Consider the following 18,674-nt stretch of genomic DNA (forward strand, 5'->3'; position numbering starts at 1 on the left):
CCCACAAATCTGGTCTTATTCTGCGAATTGCTTCACGCAAACGTCTCATAACTTCTCTGCCATCTCTCTACTAGACAATTTGCTGTCTACGATTATCCATTCTTTGATTTTGTTGATATTTTTGCCGGTTTTCGATATCGATGGCCTACCGCTTCTCTCATCATCATTCACAAATTTACGGCCACTTCTGAAACGTTCGTGCCACTGAGAAACGACTGTTTTCTTCAGAGTATCGTTGCCGAAACACTCTTCTAACATTTGTCATGTCGTCGCACCATTGAATTCCAGCTTAAAAATTGTACAAAAAGGAGGACACTCACAATCGCAGATGTACTCAATACAGCATAACTTTTACAAATGTAGAGGTAATAATTAAAAATTTGATAATATATCAATGACAGATGTGGCAACCTGAAAAAAAATCTAATCGGGTGACTGAGAGTGCCACACGATGGTGATTCCGGGAACTTTTGATCAAGGTAGTATTTTTTTCGCTGTACTACTTACAGATAATCAAATCAAATTTTATTTTATTTTTTCTATGTATGTTTTATTCAAGTTCAGTGCCTTACACAAATGAATGAACATTTCTCTTAACAGTGCTCAGAAGGTCTTGTGCAGGGTCTTCCGTAGCATATTTCCGAAGTGTCTTCTTCATCATGTCCCAGTGCTTTTCAATTGGCCGCAGTTCCGGTGCGTTCGGGGGATCGAAGTCCTTCGGCACGAAGTTGACTTCATTAGCCTTGTACCACTCCTGTTAGAAAAGCGTGTTACCATTGTGCGACTTTAGAAGTAGAAGTGGACGCTTTTGGAGGCATTCCTTCATGTATACGTGACTATTGATTGTATCGGTTGTCACAAACGAAGTGCTTCATTTTCCATATGTGCCAATTGATTGGCAAATCATGCATTTTTTTGGAAAACTTTAACATTTTCTGCTTTCTAACGTCTTCTGGGACATCAAACTTATGATGGGTAGTTAAAAACAGGAGTTCCGGAAGCTGTCGGAAGTCTGCTTTCACATATGTCTCATCATCTATAATATACAATGCGGCTTTGTCAACATTTCAGAGGAGAAGATCATTGAAATAAAAAAAAGATGGACGTTTTTCTGATAGTCAGTACGTCCGGGACACATCAGTTCAAGCAGATGATGAACTGCCGGTTCAAAACAGGTTTTCTACGGATTCTAGAAACTACTACAAATTCTAAAACATTCAAGCGAATCTATAAATTTGTAGTTTAAAAATTGGCTGATAGATCTTTCCTAAGCAAATCTCCGATTTGTCATCAAGCCGTCTCGTGAAATGCGATAATAAGATTATTTGTGCACATACCTCGGTTGATTTTCCAGAAGGCCGTAAGAGCAAGTGACAGTTTCTCTTTGTTTACTTTCTCTTCTACTAATCATCAAGCGGTTTCCATATTCATCACTCAACTTTTGCATAAAATGTTACACAAAACATTCGACTTTCAAACAGAATTGTGTAACAAAAAAAAAATTTGAATCACATCACAATAATTGAAAGAGTAACTAAACAAATAGAGTTTGTTTTTTTTGTGAAGTATCACACTTGTAGCAACAAATAAAGTGTATCCATCAGGTTTGCTCAAATTCAGTGAAAAATCAGTACAAAACATTTGAAATTTTTTTTCTTTCAAATATCATATTCTCACTATTTAGTATCAATATTCCCCCTGATGGTGAAAAACGAACAACAAGTAGATTGGAATCGCTTTTAACAGTCCAATTAGAAGCATCCCTGTTTGTATTAGGATCACTAGTTTCCATATGATCCCATGTGCAAAGTACTAAACAGGAAGTTGGTATTACTAAAGGGTTGAGTTTTTTATATTTAACTGTAGATTGCATGTGGCATTTCAACTTCCCGCATTGAATACTCGTTGTTGGGTATTTTTTCTCATTGTTTCCTGGCAATCATCGATAGAGCGAAGGAAAGGCGGCTTTTAAAAACGCACAAAAGTACGTAAAAAAATCAACCGTTGGGTATTATTCCCGCTCCGTTTGTAGATCAAATCCAGAAAATTAAATTTGTTTGTTTGTTTTCTTGAATAATGTATAATGAATAATGATCGAGAATCGGGAACAAAACATTTGTTTTTTCGATGTTCAAAATTCTAAACATAAAATCATGTAACATTTAAAGGTTTTTGGTTGCAAATTTACCGGTTTGTGCAAAAAGCACACGATTAATTTCAGTTTCTCAGCTTTTCGCATGTTTTGCCAATTTGAAAAAATACGGATATTTGTGAAAAAGTTTTGGAGTTATCACGTTAACCGCAACATAATTTTCCAAAACAAAACTCTATTTCGAATAAATAGTGTTTGAAGTTGCGCTGCGAACAGTTGTAATTTAGTGTTTCGATCTGGGAGAGTTTGAACGATGTAAGTGTTTTAAGTGATTATAAAATTAAGGCTTCGTTTGTAAAATAACATTAGGATGTTAGGTTACAATTGTTATCGTCTGTTTATTCGAATGCATCAGTTAAAAAATTTTGCCTTTTCCAAATGTTTGTCTTGATTTTCTAGACCATTTTTTACTCAATGATTCGTCGAGAAATAAAGTGAAAAATGGGATTTATCGTTGAATAAATAATTAATTTATATGAGGGTAATACGTGATTCGGTGACCTACGACACAGAAAAGTAAGATTAACAAAAAACATGAAACAGAAATATTTTACTATATTCAAAATAGAAATAGTTTACCTTGAGCAAATTGGGTTTGATTACAAAACATACCCATTTAAAACACGTTTCAGATGTGGATTTAAGTCAAATTTGTTTTATTGTGTTATTTCCCTCAGCCATAGTTAATTGTGTACTCTTAGACCGAAAGTTTTGTTGTATTTTTATTGTTGTATACTCATTTGCATCTTTGATCAACTTTTTTCCATTTACCTTACCTTTACTTTCGACCATTTTTTAATTTATTTCTTTTCTTTCACCTCTCTTTTATTTTTATGTGTACTTATCGGTTCAATGTCGCACATCCTTCGCCAACGCTATCGAATGCTCTCTATGCTCTCGTTGTTGTTACACAAACTAACGCAATCAAAAAAAAACAATCGTCCAACTTGCCGTTATTACATCTGCCTGTCGAATCCGCGCTGGTGGTCCTCTGATGTAGCGGAACTGTGGACCATCGGTCAACCGGATTTTGACGCGACCGACTCTGCGGAGGAAGACTCGAAGCCAGCCAGACAAAAGCTGCCCGTGTTTACTTTCTTCGATGATGACTGCGATGACCAGGAGTTCGGTAGTCAGCAGCGTTTCTCCAGTGATAACGATTTGTTACTGTTGGGTACGGACTACAAAGCTCTGCAACAGCTCGAACCGCTGGCCAGTAAGAACCTAATTCATCCGGCATTGCAACGGGCAAAGCTGGCACCGAAAGATATGGTCATGCGAAGTAAGTCCTTCCAGGATCAAAGCAACAGCATTCCGAAACGTTTGAAAATGCTACCCAAAGCAAGACTGTTTCTGCGCGCAAAAGATCGACCGAAGAAACATTCTCCACGGTGCAGTGATGACTCAATTCTATGCTCTACCTGTCCATCACCGATGCTCTCGGTATCGAAAATTAGTTCAAATGTGACGTCAGTGTCGAATTCAGCCACTGCATCGGTGACAACGATGCAAACTGACGACGCGGATGGTGGCGAGCGGAGGAGGAATAGTGACTGCGGTTGGCACGTTGCCACGAACGGGCAGCGGGATGTGCTACTAGTGCCGTCGAAAGAAAAGCTAGGTCATGATGCACTTGCGGACGTGAGGAGACATATCGGGGAGGAACGGAGGGTTCTATCCTACAGTGACGTCAGTAGTTTTGTGTTCATCGACGACGATGCTGCGGATGCCGTAACGATGGATCACCGAAGCGAGGTTTGTGACACACTGGCTGCATCCACCGGGCTCCCGTTTGCCATACCTGGGCTTGACGATGCAATTGTTGTTGGTGATGCAGCTGGTGCTAGTATTGCTAGTGAAGTTGGTGGTAGTGCCGGGACGGAGGTAGTCGATGTTGGTAGTAGTAGCGAAGCAGGTACTGAATTAAATGCTCGAACCGTCGCTTTGGTAGGGAATGATAAGGAAAACCGAAGAGGTCATTTGCTCGGTAGGATCTACCGTCGGATGCGGAAGTGCTCAATGGGATGGAGTAAAACGGGATGTAGAGTGCGTAGAGGTGATTGTTATCTTTATGCTTTGTTTTTATGGAAATGTGTTTATTGCTTTTCATTTTAGTTTTCAAATGTTTGTTTCGATTGCTCAAATAACAGTTATTTTGAATAGTATTTTTGATATTATATAGAAATATTGATTTTATCCCTGTTGTGTTTGCATTCTATTCGATTAGATTGTTATTTATTTTATATCGAACGTATTATAGTCCTATGTTTGCCAGGTAAAACGGGAAGAAAATGAATTTCAAATATATAGAATTGTTTCAAGCGAAAGCTCTGACATCCTGCCAGATTCATGGTAATATTATTTTTATGATGGAAACTGTTGTATGTCAGAAATATCAAATCGAAATATGTATTTTCGACATCCTTTTATATGATTCGCATCGCCATCAGGGTACCCGACAAAAGCGTATAGAGTGCACACAAAGAGTGGTCTCTTCTCTCCACCTTTCATAATTTATGCTCATATAGGAAGCTGTCAGAATCATGAGCGATATGAAACTACAGTTGTTGGATGGCAAGCTAGAACCTAAATTTAATATGATTTATCTATCTATATCAAAATGCTTTTGTAATGCCCAGCGTGCATTAGTTAATCCACCACCTCAAGTCATTTAACTCAACGTATAAAATTTCGTAAAGAAATTCATATTTTTATGTTTTATTTGTATATATAACTCATCAAACCATAACTTTTCGCTTAGTAGTACTAATAAATTTAACGAACAGTCTACTGACACCGCAGACAATATCATCCAACATAGTTTGTCTGTATTTAATTAAAGTAGTATTACCGATAGCTTGAACGACCATGAATCAATTTCATTATTTTCTAAATACACATTATTGAAAATCATCGTTCTGTAACCGCGGCTACATTACATCTTAAATCATTTAATATTTGGACGCACTGTTCATTTCATTGGAGCGCTCCTACACGCATAGGGATACATTCCTCGCCCGGCAGTAATTTGGAAAAAAAGATCCTGCATTCGAAGGAAGATGCTTTTTTCAACTTTTCTTGTTATGCCGCAAATATAAAAAAATCGTTATATAATACCTGATATTGGAAACGTACTTGAGAATTCATTGCACCATATTATTTTTATTACCGGAAGATCTACGATGCATAGGAGATGCGCATGGTTTTGTCTAAACTGACTGTTTCGGGTCTTTGTAACAATTTTTCATTCGATGGGTAATGTGCTAATTACCGAAGACATCAAGCTCTCGAAATGTGAGATTTGAGTCTGCATCAGTTTAAAAGTCTTGAACAATCATAATATCTTGATCGAAAATGAATACAGATAAAAAAATTCCCAGAAAAAAATTTGTTGCTAGTTTCTTTTAGCAAAAATTGCTAAAAATTAAAAAAAATTAAATGCAAAGCTAATCTTTAAAAATTATAAATCGTGTTTTTTAAAATTTCAAATGAGATTTTTTGAGGCACATTCGAATGAGATTTGATTGTTGTGTCTCATTCTTTGACATCCTAGCGAATTCCCTTAATTTCGTGAATGTTTAAAGAATACCCTATTTTCGTATTTGCAGTTTTTTGTTTAATAAAATTTTCAGTTTAGCTTTTTTCAGTTTAGCTTAGCTAATGATTATTTTCTGTCATAACGAGTTTAAACATGAATCATCTGAGGTCGTCGGTTTCGCCGCGGCCCGGTAGCCCGGAAGCTTATTCTAGGCCCGACAGCACCGGGCGAGGCCCATGCAGGTGGCAACCTTATACAAGCAGAGAAAAAAAATTGTATCTAAAAATAATCAAATTGAGGTTGCACGGAACGATTTATTTTATTGAAATAGTGCCAAGGAAACATTTAGTTTGATATTTCTAAGTATTGTTGCTTGAAACTATAAAACAAGATAATTAAGTTTGCCCAGATGATTAGTCTGTTTTTGTCAATATTTGCGTAAATATAACAAATATTTCAGTTTTTGCAATGACTGAGCGGAAATATAAAGGGTGATTTTTTAAGAGCTTGAGAACTTTTTTAAACAATAAAACGCATAAAATTTGCAAAATCTCATCGGTTCTTTATTTTAAACGTTAGATTGGTACATGACATTTACTTTTTGAAGATAATTTCATTTAAATGTTGACCGCGGCTGCGTCTTAGGTGGTCCATTCGGAAAGTCCAATTTTGGGCAACTTTTTCGAGCATTTCGGCCGGAATAGCCCGAATTTCTTCGGAAATGTTGTCTTCCAAAGCTGGAATAGTTACTGGCTTATTTCTGTAGACTTTAGACTTGACGTAGCCCCACAAAAAATAGTCTAAAGGCGTCAAATCGCATGATCTTGGTGGCCAACTTACCGGTCCATTTCTTGAGATGAATTGTTCTCCGAAGTTTTCCCTCAAAATGTCCATAGAATCGCGAGCTGTGTGGCATGTAGCGCCATCTTGTTGAAACCACATGTCAACCAAGTTCAGTTCTTCCATTTTTGGCAACAAAAAGTTTGTTAGCATCGAACGATAGCGATCGCCATTCACTGTAACGTTGCGTCCAACAGCATCTTTGAAAAAATACGGTCCAATGATTCCACCAGCGTACAAACCACACCAAACAGTGCATTTTTCGGGATGCATGGGCAGTTCTTGAACGGCTTCTGGTTGCTCTTCACTCCAAATGCGGCAATTTTGCTTATTTACGTAGCCATTCAACCAGAAATGAGCCTCATCGCTGAACAAAATTTGTCGATAAAAAAGCGGATTTTCCGAATGGACCACCAAAGACGCAGCCGCGGTCAACATTTAAATGAAATTATCTGCAAAAAGTAAATGTCATGTACCAATCTAACGTTTAAAATAAAGAACCGATGAGATTTTGCAAATTTTATGCGTTTTATTGTTTAAAAAAGTTCTCAAGCTCTTAAAAAATCACCCTTTATATTGGAGAAACCAAGTGCAAGAAAAACTAACAGAAAAGATGAATTTTTGGGAAAAGATAAGCTCAGAGACAGGACTCGAACCTGCGTTCTTATGCATTCCGTGCATACGCGCTACCATTTCGCCACTCTGAATCTTGTTTTAGTCACTCTAAAACGCCAGTCAGACACAATAGCGCGTACATCGAACATGGTCTACATCCTGGCCGTCACCCGACCGATACCTTACATCCAAACATCTTCTCTGTCCATCAAACACTAGTCCTCTCGCTTTATACTTATTAGGATGTAGACCATGTTCGATGTACGTTGCTACTATGTCTGTTTCGAGTTTTAGAGTGACTAAAACAAGATCAGTGTGGCGAAATGGTAGCGCGTATGCACGGAATGCATAAGAACGCAGGTTCGAGTCCTGTCTCTGAGCGTATCTTTTTCCAAAAATTCATCTTTTCTGTTAGTTATTCTTTCACTTGGCTTCTCCAATATATATTTCCGCTCAGTCATTGCAAAAACTGAACTTAGTCATGGCGGCTTTACGTCAAACTAAAAATTAATAAATCGTTAAAAACAAATATTTGCTTTGAGCGTTATTGGTCAATTTCACAGTAAATTTATCTTGAAAAATCAGTTTGAAATGATTGAACTTTCCTAAATTTAATACATGATTATCCTTAAATTTACATTTTTTTTTTTGTTAAAACAAATGATAAGATAATAACTTAGAATGATTAGTTCAATCAACTTACGCTCTCGTTTGTTAAAATCAACAGGGCTTGTATACTAAGCAAACCATGGCCAAGCAATGCAATAAAGGGTTCGCATTCGTTGGTACTGTACAAGAATGGAGAACTTTGCTTCACGGCTTGCTACAAGACGCGAAGCAAGGTCATACAGGCAATGTTTAAGGTGTTTTTCAGTGTAGGTTTTGCAGAAATCATTTTTAACTTAATGTTTGTACTCCAAGATCAAATTTGATCAACTTTCCAAAATATTTGCAACATTATAGAGCATAAATTTAGCATTTGAGCACATTTTCAAAACGATACTTTTGTTTTTTGGCTGTGTAACTGTGTGTGACTGTGTATATATCCTAGAAAGACTATTATCAATGTTCTTTAAATTAATATTCATCGGAACTAAAAGTTAGTTATTGTTTTGAATCTAGTTTTCTCATAGGCATCTTCAATATGAGAACCATTCATCAAACACTAACCTCATGAAGCATAGTTATCAGCTGGCCCTCATATTTATGAACTAATGAACGAACGAAGCAGCTCTCCTTGCTTAGGTTGCGCTGTGAATTTTACCCGACATATGAATGTGTGTGAATAGCACAGAGGGAGAAACTCTTTTGTTAATATTCGTTGCTAGCCCTGCAAATAATTTGCAAGCCCTGAAAATCATAAATCGATTTACATCCATTTTCAAATGGTCGAATGCTTGCAAGAGCAGTTAAGCGCTTTTTTCGTAGGACGATCGAGATATTCACATACCACAATCAAACCCTGGTATATAAATTTCTATTGTATCCAATGATTCCGTGCTTCATCAGTTCGGTCAAGATAGAGATGTTGCATCAATATATTTTCTTAAAAAGCTAAGATAAAACACGTGAAAACTTTTTTGTTTATCCACGAGAGTGAAAATTTTCTAGTAAATAAGAAATAAAACTGATCCAATTCTTTCAAACAATAATTTTTGTTTATGCCAAAGGTAAATCATGATTGATCAACAATTACTTTGCCAATAACATCAACTAAACTTCTGCTGACTTGTAATAAATTTCAGCAATGAAATCAGCCGTAACAAATCATTTTTTCGTTAGCCTAGGGCTAAATTTTGCTTCAAATCAAACAGATATAATTTTGAAGGAAGAAATTGGTTCAAAGCAATCATATTCTAGCTTAGATTTCTTAACAGAAATCAGATTTAAAAACCTACTGACTGTTTTGTTATTTTAAACGAGTTCCATTTTTCTCCGTGTAGTTGTCAGTAGAGATGCCAGACTCACAGATTAATCTGTGTTTCACAGATCCTCAATATGTTGTCCAGATTAAAAAAAATAAGATATCCGAAAACGATCACAGACTGTCAATGAGTCCAACAAAGTCTTCAATTTGATAGGGAAAACACGGCGAAAAGAAAATTAATTTTGGAAACCCTCCGCGAAGTCATTTGGAAACCCTCGCGAAGTCATTGTTTTAGAATTGTTAGATGTTATGTTAGACATGTTTACACAGATGTTTACACATATTGAAATCGGTTTTGCAATTTATCACTGTTAAGTTTCACAATGCTACCTAAAAATCATTGTAGAACAACTCTGCGCTTTTTCAATAATACAGCAGTTGCCAGAATAGTAATATAAACTAACTTGATAAGTTGCACAATCAGTATGAAAATACGGATCAGCAATTTAGCGTACTACTTGGGCTATACGAATCAGGAGAGAAAGTCGGTCATGGTCACTTCTTGCTTATGAACATTACATATTGTACTATTTTTTGTGTTTCAATTATTGAGTTCTTAACCTTAAAGTTATTCGCCTCTTCGGCCCAGAAAAAAAACTGTTTGATCCTTTGTGCGAGGTTGGAAATCGAACCCAGGTGCTACATCGATTACTACAAACTTTTTTGACGATTTCAACACGTATAGCACTCACTTTTAAATTAAATCGGAATTTAAAGATTTTTTGACAAGAAAGAAAGACACAACAAATCAAATTGTACACGTTTTTTTATCATTACTCATGATTCGAGTTGCGATTATATCAAATTCATAAACTGGAACAACATGTTAAAATTTGTGTATGGATTTGAGTAAAATTTACTCAAGCTATGAGTTCTTTCGTATATAATTATGCGTTGATTTTTCGGACATTTGAGTGAAAATAATACTACAACTGCGTGCAGTTCAGTGCATTTTCACTCTCGGATTGCCATTTCTAGAACGGTTTTTGAAACAATCATTCATCAATCATAGATGATTTCAATAGAAATTTTGTGGTTTCAATTATTCTAAGTGCGAAGCACAATACAGCGGTATCAAAATCGTTCAATTTGGACATCAAACCGGTCAAAATTAATCGGTTTTTAATTGTTCTTGTGTTTCGTTTCTAGTGATTTCAGGTTTTTATACATAAGCGAAAAAGCATTTCTTAATTTTGAGTGCTAAAGTTCAATTTTGAGCTACACTCATTGCTCAAATTTTGACAGTTTCGTTCTTCAACTAAAAAATTGTGGGGTAACTCAAATTTTGAATGCGTACACTTTTTATGCACTTGAGTGACATGTCACTCAATTATGAGTTTTGTTAAATGAAATAAAATGAAAGTGAATTAAACATCAAAGAATACACATTTTATATATTCATTTCCGAACGTTTACAGGTTGAAGGTGTTACGTAATACAAACTGGAAACTAATGTCTTTAGTCGTACTATTTTTGAGTTTAAGCTTATATGAGTTTTATATTTTAATATTAAAATATTGCGACACATTTTTTCACGTTTAGCTCATTATTCAATAGGATTCCCTTTTAAATGTGCTTCCTAGTTTATCAAGGATGACTGAATCGACAAAACAGTTAGATATGTCGTTTTCGCTCAAAAAAACTGAAACTGACTCAGGGTAGTTTCATCAAACAAACACTTTTCACGAAACTGTGTTTTTTTTTTTTTTTTTTTTTTCAAATAAAATTTTTATTAGGCTCATTTGCTTTAGCTTAACGTGGCCGATTGTCTTGTTGTTAGGGGGAGAGAAAGGGATGCCGTATTACGGGGCGGCATACTCCCCAGTTAATAAGGGGACATAGGGAGGGTGGGACCTACACAGTATTGAATTGAAATTTGAATACATCATTGGTTTGTGGCATACATCTTTTAGACACATTTTGCGTTCGATGAATCTTCATGTTTTGCAGCTTGTAGCAATGAAGAGATTATTCTGGATTGGGATGCTTCGTTGGTGTGTTCTGACGTTGATGTGACGTTTTTGGGTAGCTTCCAGCAACTCAGTCAGTTCAAGGCAGGTGCATGCTCCGAAGCATCGTTTACACAGGCCATACTTCCAGCAACGTAAAGAAGAGTGCGGTAGAGCTGTAGACGAGAAAGAGATAGGGAGAGCACTAAATTTGAGCATTGATAGTTTTCAAGAAGTTATAGATGAGAGTCATATAAGGAAGATTTCGAGTTGCCAAGACGTCGCGGACTGGTACGAAGGGTGGTATACCTCGGGCCCGAAGGGAACCTATGAGTTGGGACCTGGCATCACAATACTCGACACATGTCCAAACAACATGTTCGATGTCATGATAACCCTCACCGCAAACGCAGACACCACTCTCGGCGAGCCCCACACGACGGAGATGCGCGCTGAACATATAATGATTAGACATGAGCCTTGACATTACACGAATAAAGTCTCGGCTCACGTCTAACCCCCGGAACCAAGCTTTCGTCGATACCTGTGGGACTATTGAGTGTAACCATCGTCCCAGAGTTCCACTATTCCATGTATTCTGCCAGCTGGCTAGAGTTTTCTGACGACAGCAACTGAAAAATTCATTGAAGCAGATTGGTCTTTCATAGATATCACCTTCTAGTGCGCCCACCTTGGCTAACGAGTCCGCCCTCTCATTGCCCCGTATGGAACAATGTGAGGGGACCCAAACCAAGGTAATCTGGTATGATTTTGCAGATAAAGCACTCAATTGTTCCCGTATTTTCCCCAGGAAATACGGTGAGTGCTTTCCAGGCTTCACTGAACGGAGAGCCTCAATGGAACTGAGACTGTCCGATACAATGAAGTAGTGATCTGTGGGCAGAGTGTCAATGATCTCAAGGGTATACTGAATTGCAGCTAGTTCTGCGACGTAAACTGAAGCTGGATCACTGAGTTTATAGGAAGCGGTGAAATTTACATTGAATATACCGAAGCCAGTGGACCCGTCTAGATATGATCCGTCAGTGTAAAACATTTTATTACAGTCGACTTCTTTAAATTTATTATTAAAAATTTTTGGGATCTCTTGAGGGCGTACAGGATCCGGGATTCCACGAATTTCCTCTTTCATGGATGTGTCGAAAAACACAGTAGAATTAGAAGTATCCACAAAATGAACACGATTGGGAACAAACGAAGAAGGATTTATATTCTGAGCCATGTAGTCAAAATACAAGGACATAAAACGGGTTTGTGAATTAAGCTCGACGAGCTTTTCAAAGTTTTCTATCACCATCGGATTCAAAATGTCGCATCGGATTAGCAGTCGATATGAGAGATCCCAGAACCTGTTTTTCAACGGTAAGACGCCCGCCAGCACTTCAAGACTCATCGTATGGGTTGATTGCATGCAACCCAAGGCAATACGTAAACAACGATACTGAATTCTTTCCAGTTTAATGAAATGAATATTCGTAGCGGAGCGGAAACAGAAACATCCATATTCCATTACTGACAATATCGTCGTTTTGTACAACCTGATCAGGTCTCCTGGGTGAGAGCCCCACCAAGTTCCGGTTATTGTACGAAGGAAATTGATTCTCTGTAGGCATTTTCGTTTCAAATACCTAATGTGACATCCCCAGGTACCTTTGGAATCGAACCAGACCCCGAGATATTTAAATGTGAAAACCTGAGCTATGGTTTCACCCCCTAGTTGAAGCTGTAATTGCGCAGGTTCTCGCTTCCTTGAAAATACAACCAGCTCAGTTTTCTCCGTAGAGAACTCGATACCCATTTGAAAAGCCCATGTCGACAAGTTGTCGAGGGTATCTTGCAATGGTCCTTGGAGATCGGCAGCTTTGGGTCCTATAATAGACACAACACTGTCGTCGGCAAGTTGTCTTAGCGTGCAAGATGTGTTGATACATTCATCAATGTTATTTACGTAAAAGTTGTATAAAAGGGGGCTTAAGCATGAGCCCTGAGGAAGACCCATGTAACTGAATCGCTTTGTCGTCAAATCACCATGCTCAAAATGCATGTGTTTCTCGGACAATAGATTATATAAAAAGTTGTTCAAAACTGGTGAAAGACCATGCTGATGCAACTTCTCAGATAGAACGTTAATGGAAACTGAATCGAATGCCCCCTTGATGTCGAGGAAAACTGATGCCATTTGTTCTTTACGAGCAAATGCCATTTGAATTTCTGTTGAGAGCAACGCTAGACAATCGTTCGTTCCTTTGCCCCTGCGGAACCCAAATTGTGTACCTGAAAGCAATCCATTTGTTTCGACCCAATTGTCTAGACGGAAGAGAATCATTTTTCTCCAACAATTTCCGGATACAGGAAAGCATAGCAATCGGCCGATACGAATTGTGATCGGAGGCTGGTTTTCCAGGTTTTTGAATAGTAATAACTCTCACTTCTCTCCATTCGTGTGGGACAATATTACCCTCGAGGAACTTATTGAATAAATTCAGCAAGCGCCTTTTGGCAGAGTCGGGCAGATTTTTCAACAAGTTGAATTTAATTCTGTCTAACCCCGGGGCTCTATTGTTACACGACAAGAGCGCAAGTGAGAACTCTACCATCGAAAACGGTGTTTCGTTTGTATTCAATGTCGCGACGCGGGATATCTTCTGTTCCGGAACAGAATCAGGACATACTTTCTTAGCGAAATCAAATATCCAGCGGTTAGAATATTCCTCGCTTTCGTTCGCGTGATTTCGATTGCGCATGCGTCGGGCCGTATTCCAAAGAGTGCTCATTGCTGTTTCTCTCGTTAATCCGTCAACAAAACTTCGCCAGTAACCGCGTTTCTTAGCTTTAATAAGACTTTTCATTTGAAATTCTAACGCCGCGTATTTCCGATAATTATCTGGAGTTCCGTTCTTTCTAAACGAGATGAAGGCTGAAGCTTTTTTCGTTTTCAGCTCTGAGCACTCTTTGTCCCACCATGGGTTGGGAGAACGCATACTAGTTTGCGCGCTAGGTACTCGTTTCGTCTGAGCTTGAATTGCGGTGTCAAGAATCAAGCCAGCCAAAACACGAAACTGTGTTGATTTTGCACTTAGCAACGGGGGCTTTAGCAAACCTGATATAAAAACCAGGTTCCAAACTGACTCGATTTTCGGTTCAACAACGTTGAAACTAGGTTTGAAACTAGTTTCAAACAAACGGATTGACAGCAATTAGAGTGGAAACTGGGTTAGGTTTTGCATCAAGCGAAAACGACAGCAGATTGGTAAAGTTCGGCAAGTTTACAGAGCGAGTTGTCAAGTTTCCTTTTCGTTATTTCATTATATTTTTATATGTTCAGTGAATAGTTCTATACGTTTCAAAATCAGAAGCACAGAGCTAGATTTGGAATTTATGTTTTATTTTAGTAGAAAGCGATCCACAGTTGGTCTATAATTTTTGTTTCATTATTTTACATGTTAATATAAGTTTTACACTCGTTTTGTCGAGTGCGTTTGAAAATTTTTAAATTGAATGTGAGGTTTAGCAGATTGTCGGAACTTCTATTATTGACGTACGAAGTGGCTCTCGTTGAAAATTGAAAATAGCTGATCTAATACATACGTGCTATATTCCTACTGGGCAAAATAAGTATATCTGCAATTATTGGAAAACACTATGATCTTTTTATAATGTCAGTGTAGAAGGATTCTGTTGTTATAGTTGTTCGAATAGGAATAGGAAACGTTCGCTGGAAATAGCTTCCCCATTTAAACGAATGTCAAACCGATGTGAACTGGGAGAGAGTTCTACTTCATCGTTACACTTCGTAAGGCAAAATCAATAAAGTTAAGGGAGATAATTTACTGCTTTGTCCTATACTTGGGTCCTCTTTACACCTACTTTATGAGATACACATAATCATCGTCATCATTATTGTCGTCATTATCGATGTGGTGGTTGTTTTACATAGCCTACTTATTATCCTGTTCGCAAACGTGGAAGTACAATTAGCATAAATATGTTTCCGTAATTCAAATAGTCTTTCATGGGTATACATATATTGACAAACGCTTCTGCTTCGTATATTTTGCTGCGAAAAAAATGAGTGATCAATTGAAACGGCACAGGAAAATAGAATACGAATGATATAATATTCATTACTATCGATATCAACATCTTACTATAATCAGAATTTTTACGGCACCAACTTACCTATGCGTTACTTCTTGTTATTTTCATCTCTCATCTAACGCGATTTGCTGGTGTGCGTGCGTCAAACTGTAGCTCGCAGCATCTCAGAAGAAATAAGTGATAACGCACGCTGCGATGACCTAACGAAGGGAGAGAGCAGTTCTGGCACTCATTCGAAACCCGATTCTGCGCACAAGAGCGACAAAGATAAAGATAAGAAAGATAAGGAAAAAGAGGAACGTGATGAAGGTAAGAGCCGTCGTTTGTTATTTTTGAAGTATGAACCAGCAGTGAGTGCGACCGTGCGACCGTGCGGTCATCAGTGTGAGTGCGTTCGGCGGGTAACTCGCAGGATCAGCATTCGGTTGGTGAAAAACTCACGTGCGCGGCTCTCACTGTCATAAAGCAGCGGTTTTCACCTCACTGCTCGATCGTTTGTTATGTTTCGAACACCTTTGAACTACATCTGGGCTATGATTCTGTCATGAATATGATTCTTACTGAAATAATTCTCATTTTTTGTCTTCCCAATTGTGCCTGTAGAAACAATCAAAGTATTCGACGGCAACTGTTCATATCGAAGAAGAATATTTAGAGCCATCACCGTACCTAGAACATTCTCGTTAGAACAATTACTGACCACCGCCTTGAGGGCCTTTCATATAGCCAGGGATTCAAATGTAAGTGGCGTTTCTTTTTCATCCGAAATATTCATCAATTGAACTAGTCCTGCATAACCACTAACGTTCCGACTTTTTATTTACAGCTATTTTTTCTTACTGATCTTTACGGTGATGAAGTAAGATTGCAAGATCCGACGCCGGTTCTGAACCTGCATCGGGTAGAGGGAAAGCGGCCTGCGATATATCTACGATTCCGGTGAGTTGTTGAGATTTTATTGAATGACTTTTACCAATGACTTAATTGAATTATCTTTTTTGTGGATTCATTGACTTCATTTAAGTGTTACTTTTATTTATAAAATACAGCGTAATCCCACCCGGTTAAATTATTTTGGAGAATTTGAACTCAGTTTTTTAATATGACAAGACTAATGATTTTATCACATCGTCAAGTAACATACAGGCCGGAATAATGAGAATGATTGGCTCACGCAGCCCTTTTTAAAGTAATTATGTACAAAACACGTTCCGCGTTTCCCTCTAAGAGGCAGGAACTCAAGCTGAATCTTTTGAGAAAGAGGATTCTTTCAGATATCTCTGATTGTTTGAGTCTTCTCGTTGATGTAGTAGCTTATTTTTACAACACTTTCACTCTTTGTAGTTGAATTTTTGCTCCAGATTTTTTTTCTCTAAAATTAGTCTAATAATATTCAAATTATTGATATGGGACAAGGCATGTAGAACTACGTCTTTTATTATATTCTATTAGATTATTTTAGAACACAAAATATCTTCGTAGTTTACTCCTTATCGTTTAAAATCAATTCATTTTCCTTCATGTCGTAGTTTCCCAAATAACAATAATTATTGCTATGCTTAAAATACAGGGTTGCACAAATCAACCTAACACATTTCGTTCTCCGGTTGCACTGCAATCAAACAAGGGAAGGAGAAACTGAACACGGTAGATGAATAAAAGTCTATTTTCGTCTAGTAGTTTTCCATCATGGAGCACTGGAGTGTCGCTCACCGCGTTTTTATACGTTACAACTATTCGTGAGTTAAACAAAAAACATTTTAAATTAAAACCGAAAATGCTGGTGTCTTCTGTGAATCTATGGGTGAATTTTTTTTTTCGTAAAAACAGGTTCTGTGACTAAAATAAAACTTCCGGTCTGCGTCCGTTGTTGAACGAGTTCGATCCGCGTTCGGTTAAGAAACATGCGGTCGTTCTTTCCTTCGAATGGTCAAGGAAGATTTGTGGTTTCATCCAAATAAGATCCTCATTACTCAGCAGTTGAAATTATGGCGGATTATGAAGCTCATTTATCGTTCGCGAGCAAATGCTAGACAGTGGTCTAGTGGCCACTTCCCCCTGTAATTGCAGAGTTGTAAAATTGTCGTTACTATGCCGAGACAAGTCCGTTATGAATAGTTGTAGCGTACGACTGTTTTTTTCAAAAACGAGTTTTAAATAAAAACGCGATGAGCGACACGCCAGTGATCCATGATGGAAAACTACTAGACGAAAATAAACCTTTTTTTTCTACTTCCCAATGTTAGATATCTCCCTTCCTTGTTTGGTTTCAGTGTAACCGGAGAACAAAATATGTCAGGTTCCTTTCCGCGGCCCTGTACAGAATGTAGAGAATCGCGTAGATTTCTGCTTGGAACACAGAACAGTATCTACCAAGTGAATGAGACTGCTCTAGTCTCATTTTACGGCAGTAGATACCAGCACCAGCGCGACCATTCAATAGGAAACCATCCGTATAACAAACTATGTGTTCATCATATTGTCGTTCCAAATAACCAGACCACCACTTCACTCGAAGAAGGTATCTCACACAACAGAAAACAAACATACAGGCTCGAACAAATTTTTTCGAGAACTTGGGGAAACTTTCAATTTGCAATACGCTACTGCCACTTACTCGACTGTTCGCCGCTATCTTTCAAAATGTTCAACTTCGTTCTGGAACACAGTTATCTTACCTATTAACAAAATTTCCAATTACAACGATTAGAACAATCCTCACACGAGTTTCACAGGTATGAAATACGCATTTTTTTTGCCATGTCGCTTGAATGACATGTGAAATCAATCGCAATAAAACAAAAACAAGCTTGTGATTGTAAGCTAAAAAAAAACAAATTTGGCGTGACGTGAATGCAGCATCCAAAAGAGTGTCGGTCGATCATGGTGACATCTGCGGATGTAGTGCTCAAGCGATAGCATTTTCAAGTGCGTGAATTGTTTCCCTGAGTCAGACAATGCATTAGATTATGAGTGAAACGTTTTCTATTCACTTAAATATTGGTCTTTAATATCTTAAATTTTATTTCACAAATGTTTTTCTGATAATTCTTCATATTTCTTTAATAAAATCTGTCATTTCAAATTGGAATGATATTTTCCATGTACAAAACAGATTCAAAATATCAATAAGGCAAAAAAATTCATTTACACACAATATTTAGTTATGTGCGATTGTTTCCTAGGTCAAAATAAGACTGACCAATGGGTGGGGACCGATTTTGAGATTTTCGATTTCGAACTTGGTGCCGTCAGAGCCAGATTACGCCCAAACAAGTGGAGATATGTACCTCAAACCAAATAGGTTTTATATCTGAAGGTTGTAGCTTCCGAAAAGTTTGTGATGTTCCGGGTGAAAATATTATTTTTCGCACTATTTTCTGCGCAAGACCAAAAAGGGACCATTTTGTACCGGTCTTCCCTAGATGCAAACAGTAAATGGATTTGTCTTCTTCTTTTCTATTCAACATGTTTTTTTTATTATTCATCTTTGTTCAGAGCGCGTCACAACAATTTTGCTAAATTTTGTTGATT

The 18,674-nt window shown here is 37.6% G+C and overlaps 1 protein-coding gene across 4 annotated transcripts in view; it reads left to right on the forward strand.

Moving 5' to 3' along the window:
• Nucleotides 1–18,674, forward strand: part of LOC131438637 (diacylglycerol kinase theta) — a 58,972-nt gene that overhangs the window by 27,141 nt on the left and 13,157 nt on the right. For all 4 annotated transcript variants that reach the window (XM_058608778.1, XM_058608788.1, XM_058608803.1 and 1 more), the window contains exons 6-9: nt 3,153–4,208; nt 15,294–15,449; nt 15,744–15,880; nt 15,967–16,079. In XM_058608778.1, the coding sequence (XP_058464761.1) occupies nt 3,153–4,208; nt 15,294–15,449; nt 15,744–15,880; nt 15,967–16,079 (1,462 nt within the window). The remainder of the gene's footprint in view (nt 1–3,152; nt 4,209–15,293; nt 15,450–15,743; nt 15,881–15,966; nt 16,080–18,674) is intronic.

The sequence above is a fragment of the Malaya genurostris genome, chromosome 1 (genome assembly GCF_030247185.1).
Source record: "Malaya genurostris strain Urasoe2022 chromosome 1, Malgen_1.1, whole genome shotgun sequence".
Classification (NCBI taxonomy): domain Eukaryota; kingdom Metazoa; phylum Arthropoda; class Insecta; order Diptera; family Culicidae; genus Malaya; species Malaya genurostris.